Source organism: Mobula hypostoma, chromosome 9 (assembly GCF_963921235.1).
Source record: "Mobula hypostoma chromosome 9, sMobHyp1.1, whole genome shotgun sequence".
In the NCBI taxonomy this organism is placed as follows: domain Eukaryota; kingdom Metazoa; phylum Chordata; class Chondrichthyes; order Myliobatiformes; family Myliobatidae; genus Mobula; species Mobula hypostoma.
The window spans coordinates 31,827,413-31,855,012 of NC_086105.1; the positions used below are offsets into that span (position 1 = coordinate 31,827,413).

Genomic DNA, 27,600 nt, shown 5'->3' on the forward strand with positions numbered 1-27,600 from the left:
ACCTGCATTTAATATTCCAAAAAATAAGTCAAATTATCACAGCCAACCTAACTCCAATAGTTGTACTTCCTCATCAAATTTCAGTAATGAGGCATTACTTACCTGACCTGTTCTTTGTTGGCAGGATAAAGTGCTTGGCTCAAAGAATTCATTTTTCCCAATGGAATAAATCCTATGGGGATCTTACTAAAGGTAGCCTAAAATACAAATATATATAAAAAGTTATTTTGCCCCCCATATTTCTTTTAGTCAGTACAATGGGGACAAAATGATCTTCATGACCATAAGAAACTGGGAAGAACCTAATTTAAAATACTTTGAAGATGAAAGTGTTTCAATCCTTTAAAAATAGTGTATGTTTTGTAAAGCAGACACCTTCTATTACATTCATTTCTTCATAAATGGTACAATCCTTTTTTCCTCTACATTAAGAAACAGCTCATGGCTAGCAAGAGCAAGCTGATCTCAGCACTAAAACAAGTCAAAGTCTTTATTTTTCCCCCTACAAAGAATGATTTAAAAAATCCTACCACACAGAAGTGTTTGATGCATCTTTATCACAAAGCTCTAAAGCAGAAGTATCTGCATGAGAATTTTGATTTTGATTTTATAAATTTACCTCAACAGAAATTATTGGTGTGAATCATAATTTGTGACATGAATTGCTTACCTCATCCTCCCTGCGAAGAAGACCAGTTATTACCTAATGTAAAAAGAGAAGTGAAAACACGATCCATCATCAATGCTCTTAAAGTATTTATTCATTCAGTAATTCCCAATTTTTGGGACACATATGTAGTTTAAAGCAGTTAGTACCAGTTCATATAATAATCATAACATTTTAGCATTGATGTACCAAGAATATGCAATACTGTAAGGAATAATCCATTTTGTTTGAAAGTGTGCCTTCTGTGATCAGAACAAATTAAGGCTTTGCTTTATAAATGCAGATTTTGATGACAAATCAAAGGCTTAATAAAAGTAAGTATCAACAACAGGAGGGTCCTCACTGGCTACAGCTTGCAGTTCCAAAAGGAGCCATGGGCAAGCAACCACTCCCTATAAACAGCCACACTTATACAGACATGAACGCATTCCTGGGGTAAATTGAGCAGCAGATATCAGCACATCCACCATTCTACATCATTGTTGGGATTCCCCAACATTACACTGTGGAATCTGCCTCTCTAACGCTGCGTGGTAGATACAGTGTCCTCATTTTAACAGAGATTTCTGATTCTGCAGTTGGGAACAAAAAGGCAAGATTTATTTTTCAAGCAACATACATCAAAGTTGCTGGTGAACGCAGCAGGCCAGGCAGCATCTCTAGGAAGAGGTACAGTCGACGTTTCGGGCCGAGACCCTTTGTCAGGACTAACTGAAAGAAGAGCTAGTAAGAGATTTGAAAGTGGGAGGGGGAGGGGGAGATCCAAAATGATAGGAGAAGACAGGAGGGGGAGGGATGGAGCCAAGAGCTGGACAGTTGATTGGCAAAAGGGATATGAGAGGATCTTGGGACAGGAGGCCTAGGGAGAAAGAAAAGGGGGAGTGGGGGATAAAACAAAACCCAGAGGATGGGCAAGGGGTATAGCGAGAGGGACAGAGGGAGAAAAAGGAGAGAGAGAAAAAGAATGTGTGTATATAAATAAATAACAGAAGGGGTACAAGGGGGAGGTGGGGCAATAGCAGAATTTAGAGAAGTCAATGTTCATGCCATCAGGTTGGAGGCTACCCAAACGGAATATAAGGTGTTGTTCCTCCAAACTGAGTGTGGCTTCATCTTTACAGTAAAGGAGGCTGTGGAAAGACATTATCAGAGTGGGAATGGACGTGGAATTAAAATGTGTGGCCACTGGGAGATCCTGCTTTCTCTGGCGGACAGAGCATAGGTGTTCAGCAAAACGATCTCCCAGTCTGCATCGGGTCTCGCCAATATATAGGAGGCCACTTCGGGAGCACCGGCCGCAGTATATCACCCCAGTCGACTCACAGGTGAAGTGTCGCCTCACCTGGAAGGACTGTCTGGGGCCCTGAATGGTGGTAAGGGAGGAAGTGTAAGGGCATGTGTAGCACTTGTTCCACTTACAAGGATAAGTTCCAGGAGGGAGATTGGTGGGGAGGGATAGGGGGGACGAATGGACAAGGGAGTCGCGTAGATCGTTTTGCTGAACACCTACGCTCTGTCCGCCAGAGAAAGCAGGATCTCCCAGTGGCCACACATTTTAATTCCACGAAACCATTCCCATTCCGATATGTTTATCCATGGCCTCCTCTACTGTAAAGATGAAGCCACACTCAGGTTGGAGGAACAACACCTTATATTCCCTCTGGGTAGCCTCCAACCTGATGGCATGAACATTGATTTCTCAAACTTCCGCTAATGCCCCACCTCCCCCTCGTACCCCATCCATTATTTATTTATATACACAGATTCTTTTTCTCCCTCTGTCCCTCTCACTATACCCCTTACCCATCCTCTGGGTTTTCTCCCCTCCCCCTTTTCTTTCTCCCTAGGCCTCCTGTCCCATGATCCTCTCACATCCCTTTTGCCAATCAACTGCCCAGCTCTTGGCTCCATCCCTCCCCCTCCTGTCTCCTCCTATCATTTTGGATCTCCCCCTCCCACTTTCGAATCTCTTACTCACTCTTCTTTCAGTTAGTCCTGACGAAGGGTCTCGGCCCAAAGCGTCGACTGTACCTCTTCCTAGAGATGCTGCCTGGCCTGCTGCGTTCACCAGCAACTTTGATGTGCGTTGCTTGAATTTCCAGCATCTGCAGATTTCCTCATGTTTGAGATTTATTTTTCAAATATTTTATTATTTGTTGCCTTTAATCATTATCAATATTTTACAGTGTTATTGATTTAACAATTTTAATAGTTTTTAAATATCAAAGACATTCAAAATCCATTAAAGTTAGCCAGGATTTGCCACACCCTTATTCTTATCTCCCCATTGTTGAGGCACTTTGGGTGAAGGGGGTTACAAATATATTTGCCTGTTACACTCAGATGAAAGGCTCAGATCCACTGGTCCTTGGTATTTGGTCTAGATAAGAGTGAGCGGTCAACAACTTGAATCCACTACAACTCCTTGAAATGTTCAAGTCTTATCTATCCAAACAGAGGGGCAAGGGAGGAATAAAAGGTAAATTACACAGCAAGTTATGGGACAAGGGTTAATTTATTACCCAAAGCTAAAATGAATCAGCAGTGACATTTTTCCCCATTTCTATTCACTAAGATTTTAAAAATAGCACAATTAATATTTGTGCTATCTAAGCTGAACCATTTCTAGAGTTGAAACAATAAAATCATCCAGGCTAGTTCTCCTCACATTTTTCCCTCCCAACCTACATGGTTACCTGATAAGGAAATGATAAGGAATTAAAATCAATTAGCATGCTTGACCAGAACATTTGTACAGAGAGGCATTTTCACAATACTCACACCAAATCCTTTAGTTTGCAGTAGTTCAAATACTTCTGCTTACCACAATCTTGCTCAACAAGACATTCACAATACTATTCAACCGTACAAACTCTAGATTTGTTCCTTTCTGCAAACTAGAAGGCTTGGTTTTGTATTGAATCTTTATTACTTGAATTGTAGCTTCAAACAATCTATGTAGGAAGACAAGGAGGTATCCATGTTCAAGCAAGTATTCTAAAGTGGTAATAACACTTCATGGAGATGGAAAACTACCAGGATGCATTGTTCCAGCTTCCTAGTTAGATCACCAAGGAGAAAAAAACTGCCTGAACTCCTGCACTAGGTTTTCTAGGACTACAAATGATCAATGAAAAATAATGATTAGATTTTTGGTCCATGTAACAGTGATTTTTGGGTTAGGACATACCTGTATACATTTAGCAATTGGCTTTGACTACCAGTCTTCACATCTGAAAATATATTGTGGATTTAATTTGGAGTGCAGCTCTGAACAATGGGTTCCTAAAAGCTGTAAATCCCAGACTGGATAATGCTGATTCAAATACATTTGGATGTCTGTGGTGTGGATGCGAATCAGAACGTGTGAAGGTTGTATGTAGTTTCAAAGAAAGCATTGTCCATACATAGTAAATAGGGAGTTCTCCTTTGATGTTTGGCAGATAAAATATCGAGCCCCACGTTGGGGCAGGGAGACCTTTTGACCATATGATGCCTGCTGTACCTTGTTTTGTTGAATAAAGAAGCTGCTTTGTATCTACCAGTAATTTTCTCCAGTGACTTCACTCATGCAACAATAGTGCAAATACTGTTCACTTGCAAAAAGACAATACTTCTTCTAACACATCTCTGCACTTGCAATCCCTCCATTTGGTGGACAGCTACTGACAATTGCTAACGACAAGAATGACTCCTCTTATGGTTCTTTTTGACCTCATGGCAGCTTATGTTCTGAAAAAAATTACAGGATCAAATTAGCAGCCCACTACTCTTACACAACAAACATTTAACTAATTGCTACTACCTTCTCATTAACTGGACCTGGTGATGAAATTATTTCCAGACAACTTGCAAATTCCCTTCTTGCTATCTATGTGCAGTACAGAGTACATTCAGTTTTATTGCTAATTGTAATTTCAGTTGCTCTGTGGAAATCTACTGTGGAAACATGTCCTACTTTGTCTGTACCTCTTGTAAGGTGCCATCACCTCCAGCAACAACAATGATATCAGTGTCTTCCATCAGCTCCAGCAGCTTTTTTGCTTGGCCCTCATAATCCGTCTGCAATTGGAACAGAGACAAGATTACATTGTATTGCTCATCATAACCCGAATTTCCAAAAAAACTGTAATATTTAACAAACACAAACATGCTGCTCGTTTCATAGTATTTATCCAAAATCCTGAAACATTATTAATGCCAAAGAATCCCAAAGGAGGACAAAATCCAGACACTCTAATGGTTATCAGTGTTACAACTTGTACTAATTAAATTTATGAGGAATAAAATATACACAAGTTGTAATCAGTCATATAGGAAGCACAGAGTGAAATTAAGAAAAAGCAGACAGAAAGCAGAACTTTATAACAAGGTGCTAGGGTCTGCATTTTTAAACAGTTTAAAAAACTCTTCTTTAATCATGTATTTTGACTAGAAATCTCAGTGACAGCTCTGAGTTTCATATTATTAAAAAGCTAGCCTCTTTCATTGATCATTAGGTATTGCAAAATTGTAAGATTTTTGGCCACAATTCTTATTGTACGGACTTAAAATGTTACCAATTCAGTGTTTTCCTACTATGAATGAAGGTCATTTATACTTCTGAACTGTTTGAAGTTGTTGCCAGCCTCCAGCGAGTATACTAACAGGTGCTGAATCCTCTTAACTCGCTGTTAGCCATGTCATTTCAAAATGTCTCTGACAGTGCTGGGAGAAGAAACTCGGTATAAACTCAAATCAGGTTTTGGCTTTAGCATTGGTTAGTATTTCAGTGTCAGATTTATTCTATGGATAGAGATTATTTCACAGAGATAGCTCTAATCATATAATTTCCATAGAAATACATTGCAAGGATGTTTCATCTTTGCCAATTTTTCTGATTTCCCACCCTATACTATTACTGCATTCATCCAGAGAAGTAGAAAATGGTAATCCATTACAGTTCTAACATCTCCCTCATGAATGGTATATTAATCAAGGAAAACATCTTCTTTCCCTCTACAGTGTAATAGAGGACTTATAAATGCTAATAATGTACTAAAGTGTATCACTTATTTTTTTTTAAAACATCCTTACAGCTATTCAACCCTAATGATGCGAAACATTCAGAAGCACCAAAAACCATCTTTGACAGCAACTCTAGGGACAAGGTTTACCAATCTTTTAAAAGATGTCTAAAATAATTCCAGAGATGAGACTTGTCCTCGTCCACACCATTATCTGGTTGCTTTGGACATGTTGCCATCCAGACCCTTGTTGCTTAGCTCAAGCACCATCTTATTCAGCAAGACTGGCCTTCTGGATTGGCAACGCGAGGGCATGATGAACTTGTGGAAGGCCTTGCTCAAGAAAATCCAGACCCCCTTTTCTTTGCCCCCCCCCCCACAATTGCCAATTATTTCTATTCTTGACAACCTAAAAATCACCACACTGCGACAACCAAGTACTGATTTGCACACATCAATACTGATAATCGTGAGCATTGAATATTCAGATTCTGGAACATTTCCATATTTATGTAAACAATAAGTGTTTCAGAAAAGGAACATATAGAAACAATCTCCAAGCCATTAGACCAGATGGAAGCAACTCCTTTATACTGCATCAGACTGTACACTTACAGAGCTACTAACAAGGATAGTTTAAAGTTCATATTCTTTTGCATCCCAAACATAATCTAACCACTGCCAGCTAAGTTTCCAAAGCATCAGTTCAAATTACCATCTTCCTTAGCAGTAAATATTTACAAAACATTTGAAGGTAAGATAAACAAACAGCTATTTTTTTGATTAATTGTATTATTTGACAGTAATGTAATTATTTTAATTTATTTGATTATATAATGTCATGAAATCCTGATTGAAATAATTATGACACTGAATCAGAGAGAAAAGCCACACTATAAAATTTATGATGTATCTCACTAAACAGGTCACAATAGTTTATCACTTATTTCTGGGTTTCCTTCACTACCAGTAAAACTTCTTACGCAAGCCAATTATTGACTGAATCCTCACCTTAACTACTGTTACATCAAGCCCAGCAAGATGTAAAATTGGAGCTGCATTCCTTTCAAAGAGATTTCTTGCTTTTCTGTGAAATATGATGCAAACATTTGTAATCAAAGCAACGTATCTGATCGTTCTTCCTGTATAATTATTAACTTTTCTAAAGAATGTACTTATTCACTAATAACCACATGGCTTTAATACCAATTATTAACAGAAACATTTCTAAAACAAAACAGATCCAGGAGTTTCAAGAATCAACAGCAGTTTCTCAAGTCCGCTTTCAACTCCACTATTCCAGTAGTGGAGTTATGCTTGCGTTGATCAAGAATGTTATACTGACTCATAAACACTGAAAATAAGTTACTCTTCGCTTATTCAGAGTCTGCTAGTCTTTCTCTCCAATCCACCCTTCAGTGGGTTTAAAGCAAAAATGTAGTTTTAGTTTTTACTTCATGGCTTCAGGTGTGATAGAGTCAGAGGGACAAGAGGGGGAGGTGTTGCATTGCTTTTCAGAGAAAATATTACAGCAGTGCTCTGGCAGGATAGATTAGAGGGTTCGTCTAGGGAGGCTATTTGGGTGGAATAGAGGAATGGGAAAGGTGTAGTAACACTTATAGGGGTGTATTATAGACCACCAAATGGGGAGCAAGAATTGGAGGAGCAAATTTGTAAGGGGATAGCAGATATTTGTAGTAAACACAAGGTTGTCATTGTGGGAGATTTTAATTTTCCACACATAGACTAGGAAGCCCATACTGTAAAAGGGCTGGATGGCTTGGAGTTTGTAAAATGTGTGCAGGATAGTTTTTTGCAGCAATACATAGAGGTACCAACTAGAGAAGGGGCAGTGTTGGATCTCCTGTTAGGGAATGAGATAGGTCAGGTGATGGAGGTATGTGTTGGGGAGCATTTCGAGTCCAGTGATCACAATGCCATTAGTTTCAATATAATTATGGAGAAGGATAGGTCTGGACCCAGGGTTGAGATTTTTGAGTGGAGAACGGCTAACTTTAAGGAGATGCCAAAGGATTTAGGAGGAGTGGATTGAGACAATTTGTTTTATGGGAAGGATGTAATAGAGAAATGGAGGTCATTTAAAGGTGAAATTTTGAGGGTACAGAATCTTTATGTTCCTATTAGGTTGAAAGGAAAGGTTAACAGTTTGAGAGAGCCATGGTTTTCGAGGGATATTGGAAACTTGGTTCGGAAAAAGAGAGATATCTACAATAATATAAGCAGCATGGAGTAAATGAGGTGCTCAAGTAATATAAAGAATGTAAAAAGAATCTTAAGAAAGAAATTAGAAAAGCTAGAAAAGCTACGAGGTTGCTTTGGCAAGTAAGGTGAAAATAAATCCAAAGGGTTTCTACAGTTATATTAATAGCAAAAGGATAGTGAGGGATAAAATTGGTCCCTTAGAGAATCAGAGTGGACAGCTATGTGTGGAGCCAAAAGAGATGGGGGAGATTTTGAACAATTTCTTTTCTTCGGTATTCACTAAGGAGAAGGATATTGAATTGTGTAAGATAAGGGAAACAGGTAGGGAAGTTATGTAAGCTATGATGATTAAAGAAGAGGAAGTACTGGCGCTTTTAAGGAATATAAAAGAGAATAAGTCTCCCGGTCCTGACAGGATATTCCCTAGGATCTTGAGGGAAGTTAGTGTCGAAATAGCAAGGACTCTGACAGAAATATTTCGAATGTCATTAGAAACAGGGATGGTGCTGGAGGATTGGCGTATTGCTCATGTTGTTCCATTGTTTAAAAAGGGTTCTAAGAGTAAACCTATCAATTATCGACCTGTGAGTTTGACGTCAGTGGTGGGTAAATTGATGGAAAGTATTCTTAGAGATGGTATATATAATTATCTGGATAGACAGGGTCTGATTAGGAACAGTCAGCATGGATTTGTGCGTGGAAGGTCATGTTTGACAAATCTTATTGAATTTTTTAAAGAGGTTACTAGGAAAGTTGATGAGGGTAAAGCGGTGCATGTTGTCTATATGGACTTCAGTAAGGCCTTTGACAAGGTTCCACACAGAAGGTTGGTCAGGAAGGTTCAATCGTTAGGAATTAATATTGAAGTAGTAAAATGGATTCAGCAGTGGCTGGATGGGAGACGCCAGAGAGTAGTGGTGGATAACTGTTTGTCAGATTGGAGGCCGGTGACTAGTGGTGTGCCTCAGGGATCTGTACTGCGTCCAATGTTGTTTGTCATATACATTAATGATCTGGATGATGGGGTGGTAAATTGGATGAGTAGGTATGCAGATAATACTAAGATAGGTGGAGTTGTGGATAATGAAGTAGATTTTCAAAGCTTGCAGAGAGATTTAGGCCAGTTAGAAGAGTAGGCTGAAAGATGGCAGATGGAGTTTAATGCTGATAAATGTGAGGTGATACATTTTGATAGGACTAATCAAAATAGGACATACGTGGTAAATGGTAGGGCTTTGAAGAATGCAGTGGAACAGAATGATCTAGGAATAATGGTGCATAGTTCCCTGAAGGTGGAATCTCATGTGGATAGGGTGGCGAAGAAAGCTTTTGGTATGCTGGCCTTTATAAATCAGAGCATTGAGTATAGGAGTTGGGATGTAATGTTAAAATTGTACAAGGCATTGGTAAGGCCAAATTTGGAGTATTATATACAGTTCTGGTCACCAAATTATAGGAAAGATGTCAACAAAATAGAGAGAGTACAGAGAAGATTTACTAGAATGTTACCTGGGTTTCATCACCTAAGTTACAGAGAAAGGTTGAACAAGTTGGGTCTTTATTCTTTGGAGCGTAGAAGGTTGATGGGGAACTTGATAGAGGTATTTAAAATTATGAGGGGGATAGATAGAGTTGACGTGGATAGGCCTTTTCCATTGAGAGTAGGGGAGATTCAAACAAGAGGACATGAGTTGAGAGTTAAAGGGCAAAAGTTTAGGAGTAACATGAGGGGGACCTTCTTTACTCAGAGAGTGGGTAGCTGTGTGGAACAAGCTTCCAGCAGAGGCAGGTTCAATATTGTCATTTAAATTTAAATTGGATAGCTATATGGATAGGAAAGGAATGGAGGGTTATGGGCTGAGTGCAGGTCGGTGGGACTAGGTGAGGGTAAGAGTTCAGCACGGACTAGAAGGGCTGAGATGGCCTGTTTCCGTGCTGTAATTGTTATATGGTTATATTTAAAAAATACTATCTTGGCCATTACTCAAATGTTCAAAGATTGATTTGCAAAGCATGCATCCATATACAATGCTGAAATTCATCTTCTCCCGATAACCACAAAACAAATAAAGAATATAAAAATCATTTAGAGAAAAACATCAAACCCACCACCCACGGAAAAAAATGGTAACACAATCATCAATCCCCAAAACCCCTACCTTCACACTAAAGACATCGACCCCAAAAAGCACGCCCTACCCCACACATTAAAAAAACTAAAAGAACATCAACCCTCAAATTCTCTCCCCTTGCACACCAAAACAGAAAAGGAATGGGTGATTTAAAAAAACCCTCAGAATAAGCCTGGAAACAGTCCCCAGTCCATAAACGTAATAGTCCAATCCATAAATACAGAACTACGATACCTTTCTACAATACCACTGACCTTCATACCCTTACAATTTTGCAACCTTAGAAGCAAAATACCATTGATGTTAGAAATCCAGAATAGAAGCAGAAAACACTGGAAATGATAAGCAGGTCATGCAACACCCATGGAGAAGGAAATGGTATTAAAATTTCAGAAGGTCATCAATCTGTAACTTTTCCAGCATTTTCTGTTTTTAATCACGAAAGTATTTCATTGTTTCTGAAATACTTCGAAAAATCAAAACTAAAATTCTTGTTTGGTGCAGTGTAAAACTTTATTTCCAATTAAATGCAATTTAAAATATTGAAATCTTCAGGACTTAATAACTACTTTAATAATTAGGCTGTGTCTATCCAGGCTTCTAACTCTGATTCTGTGATGTAACACATTTGGTGAAAGAGGGATTACATTCTGCTATTGTCACATTTGACTTTATAAAAGGTCAGATAATTCCAACACTCCAGCTGAAAAATTAACAAGTTATTCAGGTAGAGTTGGTCAAAAAAACTTTTATGTGAAAAAAGTCTAAAGCATTTCACTGTATTTAACCCAGACTAAAATGACAGCAACACAGCTATTAAAAATCACCTATATGCTATACTAGATGATAAAATGCACTAATTATGCCCTGTGTCTCTATAAAATAATCAGAAGGACTATTGACACCCTTTAAACAAAGGGAAGGACCAATTTCAATAAAATGTCTTACCCTTTGCAAGCAGCAGGATTGAGAAAGACAGTGGCTTTCTTCACCTTTGCAGTGACAGGCTGAAGCTGGTTTCCAAATACCTGAACAGGAAGACAGGCAGATTGTTATAGAAAATGCATAATCAACTGAGACAAAACAAAAAAAAGCACATCAAATCAATAAACTAGTCAACTGTTTTTCACCACAATAATGTGGGATTCTATCCAGTCACCATCCATGGACTGTAGATGTGAGATTACAGCTCTCTACTAAAAATCTAAATAAATTTAACAAAAATTATCAGCCTCACTCAAGAAAAGTTATATAAATAAACTGAACTAAAATTCAGAAGTTATATATTACAGATGTTATCAAGATTCATGCTCTTGGTGATAAAAAATTTGAAATAGCAAGTGATAGAGAGACATTGTTGCAAGGTAGGAGCTATTAGAAAAGAACAACTCTCATCGGGATGGAATGATGGAATAATATGATGGAATTCCCCCCACTAGTTTGAGAGGGAGAAAATAAAGTCAGTTCTATGAGTATTACAGTGGAGTAAAGGGAATTCCAGGGGCATGAAAGAGGAGCTGGCCAAAGTTGATAGCAAAGGGACACTAGGAGGATGACAGGAGACAGCAATGGCTGGAGATTCTGAGGGCAATTCGGAAGGCGCAGGATAGATATTTGCCAAAGACAGAGGTATTCTCAAGAGAGGATGAGGCAAAAGCGGCTGACAAAAGAAGTCAAAAACAGCATAAATGGAAATAAGAGGGCATATAATATAGCAAAACTTAATGGGAAGTTAGAAGATTGGAAAGCTTTTAAAAACCAACAGATAGCAACTAAAAAGCCATAAGACAAAAGATGAAGGAAAGCTAGCCAATAAAATAAGTGGATATGAAAAGTATTTTTCACGTATATAAAGAGTAAAATATAGCTAAGCTAGAAAATTACACTGGAGAGATATTAATGGGGACAAAGATATTTTAATATAAGTATTCTGCCTCAATCTTCACTGTGGTAGACACCAAGTATGCCAGAAATTCAAAGGCGTTGGAGGCAATAATGAGTATATTTGCTATATTAAGGAGAAGGTAATTGGGAAGCTAGCATGGACAGAAGATTGGCTGACTGGCAGGAGGGAAAGAGTGGGGATAAAAGGGGGTTTTCTAGTTGTCAGCTGGTGTCTAGTGAAGTACCACAGGGGCCAGTGTTGGACCGCTTCTTTTCACATTGTATGTCAATGATTGGTTTTGTGGCCGAGTTTGAGGACAACAGAAGGATAGGTGTAGAGGCAAGTAGTGTTGAGGAAGCAGGGAGTCTGCAGAAGGACTTAGATTGGGGGAACGGGCAAAGTTAACTTGCAGGTTGAGTTGGTGATAAAGAAGGCAAATGCAAGGTTCGCATTCCTTTCAAGAGCACTAGAATATAACAGCAAGGATAGCATGCTGAGGCTTTATAAGGCATACTGGAGTAATGGGAGCAGTTTTGGGCCTCTTATCTCAGAAAAGATGTGCTAGCATTGGAGAGGATCCAGAGGAGGCTTATGAGAACGTTTTCAGGAATGAAAGGGTTAACATATGAGGAATGTTTGATGGCTCTGGGTCTGCATTCACTGGAATTTAGAAGAATGGAGGTGGGTCTCGTGAAACCTATTGAAAGGCATAGATAGAGCGACTGAGGGCAGGAGTTTTCATATAGTGGGAGAGTCTAGGATTAGTGCGCACAATTTCAGAATAGAGGGACGTCCATTTAGAACAGAGATAAGGAGTTTCTTTAGCCAGAGAATCTGTGGAATTTACTGCTACACACAGTTGTAGAGGCCAAATGCTTCAGTATATTTAAAGCAGAGGTTGATAGGTTCTTGATTAATCAGGGTGTCAAAGGTTATGAGAGAAGGCAGGGGAATGGGGTTGAAAGGGATAATATATCAGCCATGATGGAATGGCAGAGCAGACTTGTTGAGTCAAAGGGCTTAATTTTACCCCTATGTCTTATGGTGGAATAGTAGACTGTGAACAAAGTTATTTAAGTTTACAAAGGGATTTTGATGAACTGGTCCAGTGGACCAAGGAATGGCAGCTGGAGAGTAATTCAGATAAAAATGAGATGTTGCTTTTTGATAAGACAAAAATCAGTGCAGGTCCTGCACAGTAAATGGTAGGGCTCTGGGAAGAGTTGTAGAACAGAGACTCAAGGAATATAGATAAACACTTTGCATAAGGCGGTGACACAGGTAGACAGGGTGGTGAAGAAAGTGTTTGGCATAATTACCTTCATTGGTTAGGATACTGAATACAAGAGCTACAATGTTATGTTACAGCTTACAAGATATTGGTAAGATCACACTTGGAGTAACATATAGAAATCTGGTTGGAAGAATGATATCAAACTGGAAAAGGTCCAAAAATGTTTTGCGGGATGTTACCTGGACTGAGAGTTTGTGTTGTAAGAAGCTGGATAGTCACAACCTTTCTTCCCCTGGAGGGCAAGAGGGCGAGGGATGACAAGGTAGAGGTTTATAAAATCATGAGGGGCATAAATAAGGTGATTAGTCATAGATTTTTTCCCCATGATAAGGGATTCCAAAACTAGAAAGCATAGGTTTAAAGTGAGAGGGGAAAGATTTAAAAAGGAGCAAATTTTTCCTACAGAGGGTAGAGGGTATGTGGAACGTGCTGCCAGAGGAAATGGTAGAGGTGGATACAATTACAACATTTAATTGACATTTGGACAAGTACATGGATAGGAAAGATTTAGATCAGGGATTCCCAAATTTTTTTATGCAATGACCCCTACCATTAACTGAGGGGGGTCTGTGAAATCTGCTGGTTTAGAGGGTTACAGCCATACACAGGCACATGGGACTAGCTCAGATAGGCATGTTGGTTGGCATGACTGAATTGGGCTGAAGGGTCTGTTTCTGTGCTGTATGGCTTAATGACACTTGCACATGGTAGACTGATTTACTGTCATATCTGACCACTAATGCTGTAAACCAGCATACAACATGTTTTCAAATATTCAGCCCTTGAGTGATACAATGAGACATTCATGTTTACGCAATGTCAACAAGCAAAGCAAAATCTCAAGACTGGGTGAAGAGTCATGACTAAATACAAGACAATATCTTGAAAAATATTTCAAAATTTTGCAGATCTTAAATAAAGGGTTTACTTTTATTTAACTTTTGAAGCTTTAAGTTTCCCACTGCAGGATTGATTGTTGATGTTTCAGTTCAGCTGAATGTCAAACAAGCAAATTACACATGGTATTTTCAGAGAAAAAAAAGATCAAAAGTTCAAAAATCACCATGTGGTTGCACACAGCTTTACAGTGATATTGTAGGGGTCTATCAATACCAAATTAATCCAATGCATAATTGTTCATAGAAATACAGAAAAAGTACTGAACTACCTCTGTTGATTCCATACTTGTGGGTCTGACATACCACTGACAGAAGAATCTTAGTAGTCTACCAACAGCTAAAAATAGCAACTCCCATTTTTCAGAAGACAGTGGTAGTTCAGTTAAAGTGGCACAACAAAGTAAAATTCAATGAAATAGAGTAGACTAGAGTAGACTACTGCCTGCTTTGATGTGCTCTTTTGATGTTCCCTCACCTGAACATTTCAACTTTTAATATCATTCAAAAGTCATCTGAACTAATAGGTCATACTCTAATGTCAAAATGAATAACTATGGTGAATATAGAGACACCAAATTACAAAGCAATAGATTTCTGATCCACCTCAATATCATCTAGGGTTTATGATCAGTAGCCTCAGTCATATTCTGAATTGAAAAGGACAATTAGTCTGTTAAATGCCCGAGCTCAGAACAAATGCCGGTGTTAAGCCATGAGAATCCCACATTACACAAAATGCATACTGTAAGATCATCCCTTGCATTATTCCTATCATCCAAAAATAAGACTGATAAAGAGTAATACAAGGTCAAAAATGTAAATGAACAAGAAATTATTAAGTAAATTTTACCAATTCACAATAGAGAACAATGCATGGCATACAACTCAAAATTGATATGAAAACTCCATTTTTCCTACAATTACTTGGTATTGGTTCAAAACTAATCTTTTCTCTTTAAGTATGATTTTGCTACCAGCTCAGATAGACTGTTGGCAGACAGTTCCTTACTTTTTGCTTGAACAAGAAAACAAAGTCTTAATCTATGATTATCTCGATATTCTGTGGATTGACCAGCTGAGCCGCTGCAAAACAAGTTACCACGATGTGGTTTGAGTGGGTCCCTGGCAGCCAGTCTGCTGCTGCACCTCCCAGAATGCAGTTATTCGAACGTGCTACATGTGAATGTCTGCTGGAAGCACTGAAAAACCACAAGGTGATTCTAGCACCCAATTGGATTAATGGTGAGCATACTTACTGTATAAACAAAACTTTAGGAGCGCCCTTATGATACTAAATCCAAACATAATCAAAACAGAACTGAAACCAACTATCCAGAAGTACGATAAATGTGTTATGCCCTTACATCCAAGAAATTGAAATATTCTAAAAAAGTGTTTCATCCAAGATGGGAGCAGGGCAACTGGCTTATGAGCATTCTTTTTCTGCACTATTGGGGATTTAGAGAAACAGCGCGGAACAGGCCATGATAATTAAATAACATTAATATATGTACTATTATCTGTAGTGGTGCTGGAGTTTAATTCATCTCTAAAAAGTAATATATAAACCATAATTTCCAGTGGGGGGGGGGAGAACTGATTCATTAACAAAGAGGTGCAAGGCAAATAGAATTTGAATTGAGAATGAAATTACAGAAAATAGAGAAATTTCAATATCAGCTTTATATTACTCCCATTTACATTTTGTGAATATTTTTAAACACCATCCCTATACTTCTCTTTACATAGAACACAACAAACTCCCTACTGAAAAGTATGCAAGTAACTCTTAAAAAAATACAGAGATACGTGTAAATAATAGCTACATGGTGTCTTCTTCCAAATACATAACCAAGCAACACAATTGCTATATATTCCTTGTGGAGTTACAGTTTAGGGAACGCATCTGATTAGGTTATCCAGCATGCCTCTGCTACAAAGTTAAAGCAGATCTTGCCTTGCCGATTGGTTGCCCAGGGAAACCACACGATTTCCACTGTAATGACTGGATATGAAAATTTGCTCGATTAGTGCAATAAAATGTGGTTTGATTAGACAGAGGTTAACAAGCCAGGAAGAAAATGTGTAATTTGAGTTTGCCATACCTGTGCTTCTTCACATGCCACCCTACGCAAGAGATCGTCTCTGAATTAAACATAAAAAGACCTGTTAGGGCACTGTAGGAACCTTCACACTCATTTGTGCTGAAAACACTTATTAATCAAGCAACTACAAATCTTTAGGAGAAAGTATTTTACTCTTTTCCTGTTTAACGTTTTACCTATATTTATATAGGCATCCGTTAGTCTCATGAGACCATGGATTTGCGCCTTGGAAGGTTTCCAGGGCGTAGGCCTGGGCAAGGTTGCATGGAAGACCCAGTTGCCCATGCTGCAAGTCTCCCTTGTTCACACCACCGATGTTGTCCAAGGGAAGGGCATTAGGACCCATATAGCTTGGCACAGGTGTCGTTGCACAGCAATGTGTGGTTAAGTGCCTCAGCCAAGGCTCGAACTAGCTGCCTTCAAATCACTAGACGAACGCCTTAACCACTTGGCCATGCGCCAACACTTTACCCATAACTTAATCTTCAAACATTGTAGTTACTTTTCTTGTATGAGCTTCGCCAGCTTCTGCAAAATTACACCTGCTCCCTTGAGAAGACAACATGTCATAAATCAATGGAAAGTTTTACTGTTGTCCAAGTTCACTACTCCTAGAAATCAACTACAATCATCACTCCTGTGGCTACATCACCACTATGTCTCCATGTATAATTTGATAATGAAAGTACAAATCCTGAGGCTAAATTACTTTAAGATTTGGACCTAGCCTGTTCCTGCTGACACATCACACATATCCACCTGTTGGCTCTCTGTTCCCGTGAACATGGACGCAGACAGGTGCACTGGAATTGACGAGTCCGGAGTTATCAGAAGCATGGTTGAGACTTCAGAAGCAAAACAAGCTGAGATTGAACTGTTTGGTAACATTATTGAGAATGAAAGCAGGCAGTCTTTGTGGGTACAGTATATGTCCAAAGCTCATCTCAGGTCAAATATGACAAGGGAGCTGCAAACAGGCTTAAGTCACCTCAAAACAACTCACATAGTAACAGGATATAAAGAGATTTAATGAATGACCAAAATTGTTATTTATGAGCTTGGTGTGGGAAGTTTGACCAAATCAATCTCATAACAGAACACTGCAGCACAGGAGCAGGCCCTTCAACCTGCACTGTCTGTGCTGACCATGATGCCAATCCAAACTAATGCCATCTGCCCACTGTCTGTGCTGACCATGATGCCAATCCAAACTAATGCCATCTGCCCACATGTGGACTAAGTCATCCTATTCCCGGCAGTTCATGTGCTTCCTATATATTGTTATTGCATCTGCTTCCACCACTTGCCCAGGCAACACACTGCAGGTACCCATCATTTGTAAAGAAAACCTGTATCACATATCTTTCTTAAATTTACACTCCCTCTCCACCTTAAATTTATGCATATAATATTTGATATTTCCACCCAGGGGGAAAGATTCTGACTATTTATACCAGGCCCCTCATCATTTTCTATACGTCTATTAAGCCGCCCCCCAACCTCCAATACTCCAGCAAACACTCCAATACTGTCTCCTTTTAGCACATACTTTCTAATCCAGGCAGCACCCTGGTGAAACTGCTCTACATCCTCCCCAAAGCCTCCACACATGCTTTTGGTAATGCAGCGACGAGAACTGCATACAGTACTCCAAATGTGGCCCAATCAAAGTTAAATACAACTGTGACACGACTTCCTTACTTTTATAATCAACAGCATTACTGATGAAAGCAAGTATGGCGTACACCTTCTTTACTAACCCATCGAGTTCTGTTGCCACTTACAGGAAGAAAAGGACCACTCTGTGCATCAAAGCTCCTCAGGACCCTTCCACTGAATGTAGTCTTTCCTTTTGCATTAAACATACCAAAGTGCATTTGCCTAGAATAAACTCTATCTGCCATTTCTCAGCCCACATTTCCAGTTGGTCTGTATCCTGCCGAATTATTTATCAATCTTCTTCACTCTTTTCAACTCTCCCTACTTCTGCGTCATCCGCCAACTTATTAATCAGCTCACTCACCTTTATGCCCAAATTATTTACTTATCACAAACAGAGGTCCCAACACTGGTCCTTGCAGAACTTCACTGGTCACAGACCTCCAGTCAGAATAACATCCCTCCAGCACTACCCTCTGTCTTTTATGACCATGCCAATTTTGAGTCTCTTCTATCAATTCTCTGTGAATTTTAGGCTCCAGAAAGGAAAGTCAGAATGTCAGGAACCACGTTAGAAGCTCAAGGGCAATGGAAGGGTAAAGGATTGCATTTGTAATATAGGGAATGGCAATGCAAGGTTAGCAAATGGGAAATATAGTAACAGAGTAGATAGTGATGAGAATACTGTGCACTTCAGGGTACTATGGACCAGATTAGCAAAATGATTAGAAGCAATACTGAAGGATTTTAAAAATAATGAAATGTGAAGTGACACATTTTTGGATGATGAATAGAAACGTATTAGGTATATTGCTCATGATGCTTTTCAGAATTGGGCTAAAAGATCCCCATGTCAAATATACAAACATCTTTAAAAGTGTCTGGTAACATCAATATAGTAGATTTGGAAAAAAAAAACATTTGGACCTAAACTATTTAAAAAATTAGATAACAGAAACACCTTACCGAAGGATTTTCTATTTAAGCACCTGCAGTATTTTGCATTTGTAAAGGGATTTTGCTGTAGATGTTTACAGCATTCTAAAAGTTAATGCACTGGTTCAAAAGGTAATCAAAATAGCTAATAGAAGTGTTCCTTAACTCAGTCGGATTTGAGGAAGCTACACTTCAGTTATGCCGAGCCTCAGTTAGACTCTATGTGAATACTGGGGCAGCCCTACATTGTAGTCATTAGCGTAACACGATTACAGTGCCAGTGACTGGGTTTAATCCCCACTGCTGTCTGTAAAGAGTTTGCACATTCGCTCTGCGACCATGTAGGTTTCCTCCAGGTGCCCCCAGTTTCCTCCCACATCCGACAGACAGACGGGTTAGTAGGTTAATTGGTCACATGGGTGTAATCGGGCAGCGTGGGCTTGTTGAGCTTGAATGGGCCTATTATCGTGCTGAATCTCTTTTTTAAAAAAAAGTGTACTGCATCCCATTTTAGGAACAACTCACACAAATGTTCATTTTTCCAAGAGGAAATTTAATGTTAATTCACTGGAACACAAACAAGGCCTCAAAGCATTAAATTAGAAGAACAGCTCAAATAATCTTTAGTACTTTTGTATTCTGTTCCACCTCAAAAATGGAGGAGCAATTTAACATGCATTTACGATAATAAAAATATTTAATAGAATAAATGCAAAATGACTATTTCCTCAGTTAATGAGTGGAGTTGTGAAAGCAGTACAATTTTAAAATCACACCCAAATTTTTAATAATGAGATTAGGAAGCTCTTTTACACCAACATTTCTGATTCATTACTCACAGATAGAGGGAAAAAAATCTGCTGTCTAGGCCCAATTTTGCCTATACATCATTACAAACTGGTGAACTTGTGACTGCCCTCCGTATACAGGACCTCAGAATGGCCACAACAGAGTACTAGACGGAGAGTTGTCCAGAGTACTAGACGGAGAGTTGTCATCTTTTCCAAAATGCATGAATTCTCATTCAAATAAGGCTAAGATGAGAGAGAAAAAGATGTTTCTTAATCAGAAACAGACGGGTGGAGTGGACATTCTTACTCACTGTGATCACAGGGGATCTCTTCAGGTCGAGACTCACTAACAAACAATAACCAAATACCTGCTCTGAATTTGCAATCCTAAACATTTTGGCGATACTGGTCACATTTCCACCAAACGCAAGATAAAAAGCAGCCTGCTATCCTTCCTTGATCCCAGTCAAAATCCAGTATCTATAACCTGTGGCCCAAAATTTTACCAATAAGCCACCAAACACCCACATGCAAACAAGCAACGCTAGCCAAATCCCAATTTACATGACTACTGTTGCTGTGTCTACCAAGTATTAGAAAGGAACCCCTACCACACAGCAACCCTCTCACCTGTCACCCACCAGCTTGTATACTTCCCCTCCACCAGACCACCCCAGCTTCTAATGTGGGCTTCTGTCCCCTTCCTTTGCAATTCTGAAGGATCTCGCCCGAAATGGCGACTATTTATCCCCCTCAATACGTACTGCAGCATTGAGTGAATGAATGTGTCTGTTGCACAAAATTTTCAGCATCTGCAGAATCTTGTGTTTAGAATGAAACTCGTGGAGTAATTGAAGAGGATGTAATTCTAAAACTGGAGTAAGCTTTAACTCTGAATATGACATTTACTGGCTAATCACCCTAATTACACACAAACTATTATGCTGCTATGGTCCATTTACTGCGGTCAGTACCGGTGCCGGTTGTGTATCCAGTTCACTCCCCAGCCGAGTGCGCAAACCGCTACCACTGTTTTCTTCCAATGATTACGGAGAGTCTTCAGCAGCTTTGCCATGGTTTCGGGACCAGGAGCAGCAGGGAGACAGAGAGGGGAACCTTGCCACAACCCCACTCTGCCCTCCGGGTCCCGACGTGAATCTTCCGCCGGCTCACGTGGATACCGATTCCGCGTGTAGATTTGTCCGGCGACAACCCAGAGTCTCCACAACATGTTCCACCAAGCAAAGGGTCCCCCTCGCGCGGACACCGAATCGCAGCGGAAGCACTTTAAAGATATTTATTACAGTTCACAATATTTATACACTATTTTGAATTCCAATAATTTATACCATACATCATATTGTATGGGAACAGGAAACATTCTCAGTACATTTAGTTTAGAAATAAAAGCTTACTTAAGAAACATGCCTGGAGTTAAGTAGCATAATTTTTTAATATCAGAATCAAGTTTAGTATCACCGGCGTATGTCATGAAATTTGTTAACTTTGCGGCAGCAGTACAATGCAATACATAGGGCTTTACTCTCTGTAGAGAGGGAGGATGAGAGGAGACATGATAGAGGTGTACAAGATATCAAGAGGAATAGATAGTGGACAGCCAGCGCCTCTTCCCCAGGGCACCACTGCTCAATACAAGAGGACATGGCTTTAAGCTAAGGGGTGGGAAGTTCAAGGTGGATATTAGAGGAAGGTTTTTCCACTCAGAGTGGTTGGTGCGTGGAATGCACTGCCTGAGTCAGTGGTGGAGGCAGATACACTAGTGAAGTTTAAGAGACTACTAGACAGGTATATGGAGGAATTTAAGGTGGGGGGTTATATGGGATGCAGGGTTTGAGGGTCGACACAACATTGTAGGCCAAAGGGCCTGTAATGTGCTGTACTATTCTATGTTCTATATATGCTACTGTCATTTAGTGTGTGTGTATATATATATAGTTAAATAAGTAGTGCAAAAACAGAAATAAAAGAGTAACGAGAAAATCTGCAGATGCTGGAAATTCGAGCAATACACACAAAATGCTAGAGGAACTCAGCAGATCAGGCAGCATCTATGGAAAGAAAATACAGTCGACGTCTCGGGCCAAAACTGTTCAGCAGGACGGGAGAGAAAAAGGCTGAGGAGTAGGTGAAAGGTGGCTGGAGGGGAGAGAGAAACGCCAGGCAATAGGTGAAATTTGGAGGGGGGTGATGAGGCAAATTCCTGGGAAATTGATTGGTGAAAGACACAAAAGACCATGGAAGGAAGAAAAAGGGGAAGGAGCACCAGAGGGAGGCAATGGGCGGACAAGGAGATAACGTGAGAGAGGGACAAGGGGATGGGAAATGGTGGTGGTGGTGCGGGGTTGGAGGCATTGGGATCTGTGTCCTTTCAGAAATTGGATGGCAGAGTTGGCAGAAATTGGATGGCAGAAGTTGTTCCTGAGTCACTGAGTGTGTTTCTTCAGGCTTCAGTACAGTACCTCCTACCTGATGGTAACGATGAGAAGAGAGTATGTCCTCAGTGATGGGGGTCCTTAATGATGGACGCTGCCTTTTTGAGCCATCGCTTCTTGAAGACGTCCTGGATACGACAGAGGCTAATGTCCATGATGGAGCTGACTAATTTTACAACTCTCTGCAGCTTACTTCAATCCTGTGGAATAGCTCCCATAACCCCAAACCAGTTGATGCAGCCAGTTAGAATGCTCTCCACAGTACACCTATAATTTGTGTTTTTGATGACATACCAAATCTCCTCAAACTCCTAACAAAGTATATCTGCTGTCTTGCCTCCTTTATGGCTGCATCGATAAGTTGGGTCCAGAGATACTGACAGCCAGGAACTTGAAATTGCGCACTCTTTCCACTTCTGATCCCTCTACGGGGATTGGTTTGTGATTTCTTGTCTTACCCTTTCTTAAGTCCACAATCAGTTCTTCAGTCTTACTGTAGGGTAATGTAATTGGTGGCAATGTACATAATTCACAACCACCGACATTGAGTTGGGGTTCACTATAAAAGACTGGTCTGCGTAATGACATAATTACGTGAAATTGGGTTACCACACTTTGTGTTCAGCTTTTGGAGTACAATAAATGAGTTGTTACTGTTTTCCTTAAACATAAGATGTCTCATGTCATTTTATTTGTGAACATTTACATTGGTGATAGCGATGCTCTAGGACTATCCCAGAGTTATTGAACATGTTGGCAAATGTAGTCGCTTTGAAACTGCTGGGAGCAAAATGCCATTGTCTGGTTTGTACAAGTTGAGGCACAATTTGCGCTGTGAGAAATCACCATGGACCGCACCAAATTTTCCTATGCAATAGTGTTTCTCAGCAACTCCACAGCTGGCGAGAGTGGTAAGTCTACTAGAATATTTGCCTGAACATGATAAATATTGATCACTGAAAACTCACCTTTACACTCTTTTGAGCCTCCTTGCCCAGCCTCAGCGATGCTAAGCCATCAGAGCTAATGGACCACATGCTGTCTCTCCTGGAAAATCACCATCCTCATTTCATTTGTAAAGAACTCTTCATGCAGCAAATGTCTGATCAAGATTGCATAGCCCTTGCTATTGCACCTGTGAAGGACTATAGGGAGCTTGCTAAAATAGCTGATAGCCTGACAACAGTTCATCATTCCTCTTCCTTTCCCTGCCTCAATAAGACCAGTCAGCAAGGCCTCCAGTTAGGTGAAACACACTACTATGAAACAGACGATACCGGGTTTGCGTTTTCACCACTCGCTTCGGTATGAATGCTAGGAAGTGCGGACCACCTTGCAGATTCGACAGTGCCAGCGCTTTGGGACATCAGAGGTCTGTGAACACTGTGGGTTCCAGCTTCCAGGGTCATCTACTGTTCATTACGGACACCCTTTCAGGGTGACGCTTCCTGTGTGACACGTGTGCCCGAGTGAGTGTGCTGCCAGCGTCGCCTATTGATGAGAAGGCAAAGAGTAACAAAACCACGCTGGAGACCACCAACGGCAGCAGGATCTAGACTTTCAGGACATGATGGGTGATGCTCTGGTTCAGTGAGTGATGTTACACATGGGACTTCGTCCTGGCTAAAGTGCCTAGACCCCTGCTCAGTACAGATTTCCTGTGTGGCCAAGGACTGTTAGTCAGTCTTAAGAACTGCAGGCTAGTTGATGTTAAGGACTTTGGGTCATTACCCTGCTCCCCCAGTAAGTTCTCCACTGTATGTGAGCTTGCTCGACTGCTGGGCGAATTCCCAAGCCTGATCTAGCCCACATTTCCCACCACATTTCCACAAATGGCCCACCAGTCCAAGCCTACGCACGTCGACTGAACCCAGAAAAGTTAGCAACCACCAGGCTGAGCCTGCCAACACGGAAAGACTTGGCATCCATATGCCCCGGTCAAATAGCCCCTGGGCTCCGCGCCTCCATGTGGTCCCGAAGTCCGATTGTGGTTGCTGCCCATGTGGCAGTTAATGAGGCCACCACCTCCGATCAATACCTGGTCCCACACAACCAAGACTTCTCTGCACGTTTAGCTGGAAAGTTAATTTTTTCCAAAGAAAATTTAGTTAGGTGCCTGTGTCCTCAGAAGACATTCCCAAAACAGCTGTGATAACCCCATTTGGCCTCTTTGAGTTTCTGCACCTGCCGTTTGGGATGAAAAATGCAGAACAGACTTTCCAACGGCTGGTGGACTCTGTATTAAAAGACTTAGATTTTCTTTTTATTTACCTGGATAATATACTTGTTGGCAGTGCATCCATTTCTGAACACATATCCCATCTCATCTTTTCTCCGCACACTTTGAGCACTTAAACGAAAATGGGTTGATTATTAACCCTGCTAAATGCCAGTTTGGATTGTCAACCATTGACGTCCTTGGCCATCACATCTCCGCAGAAGGTATGAAACCCCTCCCATCAAAAGTAGCCGCTATTATGGATTTCCCACCACCCTGCACTACTAAAAAACTGCAGGAGTTTTTAGGGATGGTGAATTTCTATCACCGCTTCATTCCCCGAGATGCTGAACTTGTGTTCACATAACGTATCAAGGGGAAAAATAATGCCGTGGCTGATTGCCTCTCATGGCTAGCCATTGAGATCACGCACATAGGGGTTGACGACCAAGCTACTGACCCAGAGGTCCAGACTTACCGAACAGCAGCTGGGGTTGGCTGACATTAAGATCAGGGAAGCAGGGGTTTCTCTCCTGTGTGATGTCTCAACCGGTAGCTCTTGCCCCATTATGCCCACTAGCTGGAGATGGGCTGTTTTCAACTCCATACATGGCCTCGTGCATCCAGGCTGGAAGTCCTCACAGAAACTGGTTGCACTAAAGTTTGTGGGGCACGGCCTTCAAAGGGACTCGCGTGATTGGACTGCAGCCTGTGTGGTGTGCCAGCAGGCAAAAATTAACCCTTATGTTCAGGCGCCATTGGCTGCTTTTGAGGTCCCTGAGCGACGGTTTGACCATATCAATGTGGACCTTGTTGGTCCTCTTCCCCCTCCCACGGTTTCACACACCTCCTCACCATGGTGGACTATACCACCAGATGGCCAGAGGTTGTCTTTCTAGCATCGATGATGACTGCAGACATGGCTTGGGCATTCATCAGCACCTGGGCTGCTCGGTTTGGTACCCCATCTGATATTTCCACTGACCTTGGTCCTCAATTCACATCAGACCTCTGGGCTGCGATGGCCTGGAACTTCAGCGTTAGGCTTTATCACACCACGGTGTATCACCCGCAGTCCAATGGCCTATGTGAATGCTTTTACCACTCCTTAACCGTTCCTCTGAGGGCTTTCCTGATGGATGAGCGTTGGCATGATCATCTCCTGTGGGTCCTGCTGAGGCTCAGAACTGCCCCAAAAGAGGACCTGCAGTCGTCCGCAGCTGAGTTGAGATACGGGCAGCAGTTATGAGTGCCAGGTGATTTTATTTCTGATGCCATGACTGCCTAGGTGACCCTCCTCAGTAAATTCAAATCCTTTGCACTTATTTCCTACCTCCCATCATGGTGTACACCACTCTCGGGTTCCCGTTGACCTACATTCCACCTCGTTTGTTTTCCCCACTGTGTTGCGCACCAACATCTCCTCAGCCCCCTTACGATGGCCCGTTCCACATTTTGGAATGGAGAGGAAAGACTTTTATCATCGATCAGAGGGGTAAACCTGAATGTGTTTCAGTAGATCGCCTTAAATTGGCTGACCAAGATTTGGAGGATTCCGCTACCATGCCCCTGCTGTCACAACATGACCATGAACATGTCAACACACCTCTGGATGTGCCAGAGGCACCTGCCGTTCCTCCACCCATGGAACACGTGACCCAAGCGAACGGCTTGTCTGAGCTCCGAACAGGCTCACAGTGTGGTTTTAGTGAATTCTGTGGGAGATGGCGGCCTGTGCAGGAAGCGTACATAATTCACAGCCACCAATATTGAGTTGGGGTTCAGTTTTCGAAGGTGGTCTGATATGATGACGTAATTACATGAGGTTTAGTTACTATGCTTTATGTTCAGGTTTTGGAGTACAATAAATGGGTAGTTATGGTTTTTCTTAAACATAAGGCACCTCATGTTGTTTTATTTGTGAAAACTTACATTACTGACATTGAGTACAAGGTTGTTGCTACGACATCACTCAACTGGCTGGTAGATCTTGCTGTCGTACACCGTCTTCACCAGCTGAGATTCTGCCAACAGTAGTTGTATTGTCAGCAAATTTATATATGACATTTGAGCTGTGCCTAGCCACACAGTCATTGGTGTAGAGTGAATAGAGTAGTGGGCCAAGCACACATCCCTGAGATGCACCACTGTAGATCTTCAGTGAGGTGGAGATGTCATTTCCTATCAGCATAAGTTGCGGTCTGCCGTTTAGGAAGTCAACGATTCACATGCAGAGAGAGGTACAGAGGCCCAGACTTTATAATCCTGGCAATGGTGTGCATAATCATTAAGAAACAACATGTACAACACCAAAAATATTCTCTTACTTACTTTGTCTAGGAGGTTTTGCAAAAAGACTGAAAAAACATTGCCTTTGCACATAGTCAATGGCATATTTTATCAACCCAAAATGTGAAAATTAAATGGGCTATCCTTTTTGCAAATTGAAGCTATTTTTTCTTTTCCATGTGAAGAATGTTTGATGTGAAACATTATTTCTCCTTTCCCAGATGCTGCCCAACCTGCTGAATATTCCCACCACTTTCTCTTTTTAATTCATAAGTATCTCAAGTTGTTCAAATTTACGTGGGGCATGTAATGTATTTAATAGTGTAGTAATATTATAAATATATTGTTTGATTAAGCATTCTTTGTTTGTTTACATGATTCATTATGGTTTACATGTAGAAAGCATGTAAATAGCTACATCATTACACAATCATGTCATATGTGAATACCTCACTAAAGAAAAGAAATGAAGGGCATGTTATCCTGATTGTCCATGTTCTTCTTTCGATTAGTTTCTAGAGTTACAAAACATAACAGTGGTGATGAGGTAGTTTTAAATAGAACCCCGAGACAACTGCCTTCCTGTTAAAGCACAGCATGTGTTTTTTTCTTTGGAAAGGGAGAGAGACATTCGAATTTTTTAAAAAAGCACAGCATGTGTTTCTTTGGATGTGGAGAGATACAACTGAGTTACAAAAAGGCAGAAAACAGAATAAATTAACAAGCAATCAGTATGACCATGAGTTCATAAATAGTGTGTTCCAGGTGAGAATAATAATAATTTTTTAAAAAAAGCAGAAATGACTGGCTACATTGGAAAGATAGATGTGTTCGATTGCACAACAGATAACTGGATGATGTATATTGAACAAATGGAGCAGTATTTTAAAATGATTGGAATAACTGATAAGAAATGAGTGCCAGTTTTGCTGTGTACAATTGATGGAAAGCATACAATTTGCTTAGAAACTTGGCTGATCCAACCAAACCAGCTGAAATGCACTTTGCTGATATTGTGAACATAATGCAGGAACTTTTAGAAC

The 27,600-nt window shown here is 40.6% G+C and overlaps 1 protein-coding gene across 2 annotated transcripts in view; it reads right to left on the reverse strand.

Moving 5' to 3' along the window:
• Positions 1 to 20,765, reverse strand: part of agk (acylglycerol kinase) — a 62,128-nt gene extending 41,363 nt beyond the window's left edge. For both annotated transcript variants that reach the window (XM_063058002.1, XM_063058000.1), the window contains exons 1-7: positions 20,572 to 20,765; positions 16,212 to 16,251; positions 10,977 to 11,056; positions 6,685 to 6,760; positions 4,637 to 4,729; positions 671 to 703; positions 103 to 197 (exon numbers count right to left, since the gene is read on the reverse strand). In XM_063058002.1, the coding sequence (XP_062914072.1) occupies positions 103 to 197; positions 671 to 703; positions 4,637 to 4,729; positions 6,685 to 6,760; positions 10,977 to 11,056; positions 16,212 to 16,251; positions 20,572 to 20,672 (518 nt within the window). In that variant the 5' untranslated portion in view covers positions 20,673 to 20,765. The remainder of the gene's footprint in view (positions 1 to 102; positions 198 to 670; positions 704 to 4,636; positions 4,730 to 6,684; positions 6,761 to 10,976; positions 11,057 to 16,211; positions 16,252 to 20,571) is intronic.
• Between the last annotated feature and the right edge of the window lie 6,835 nt (positions 20,766 to 27,600).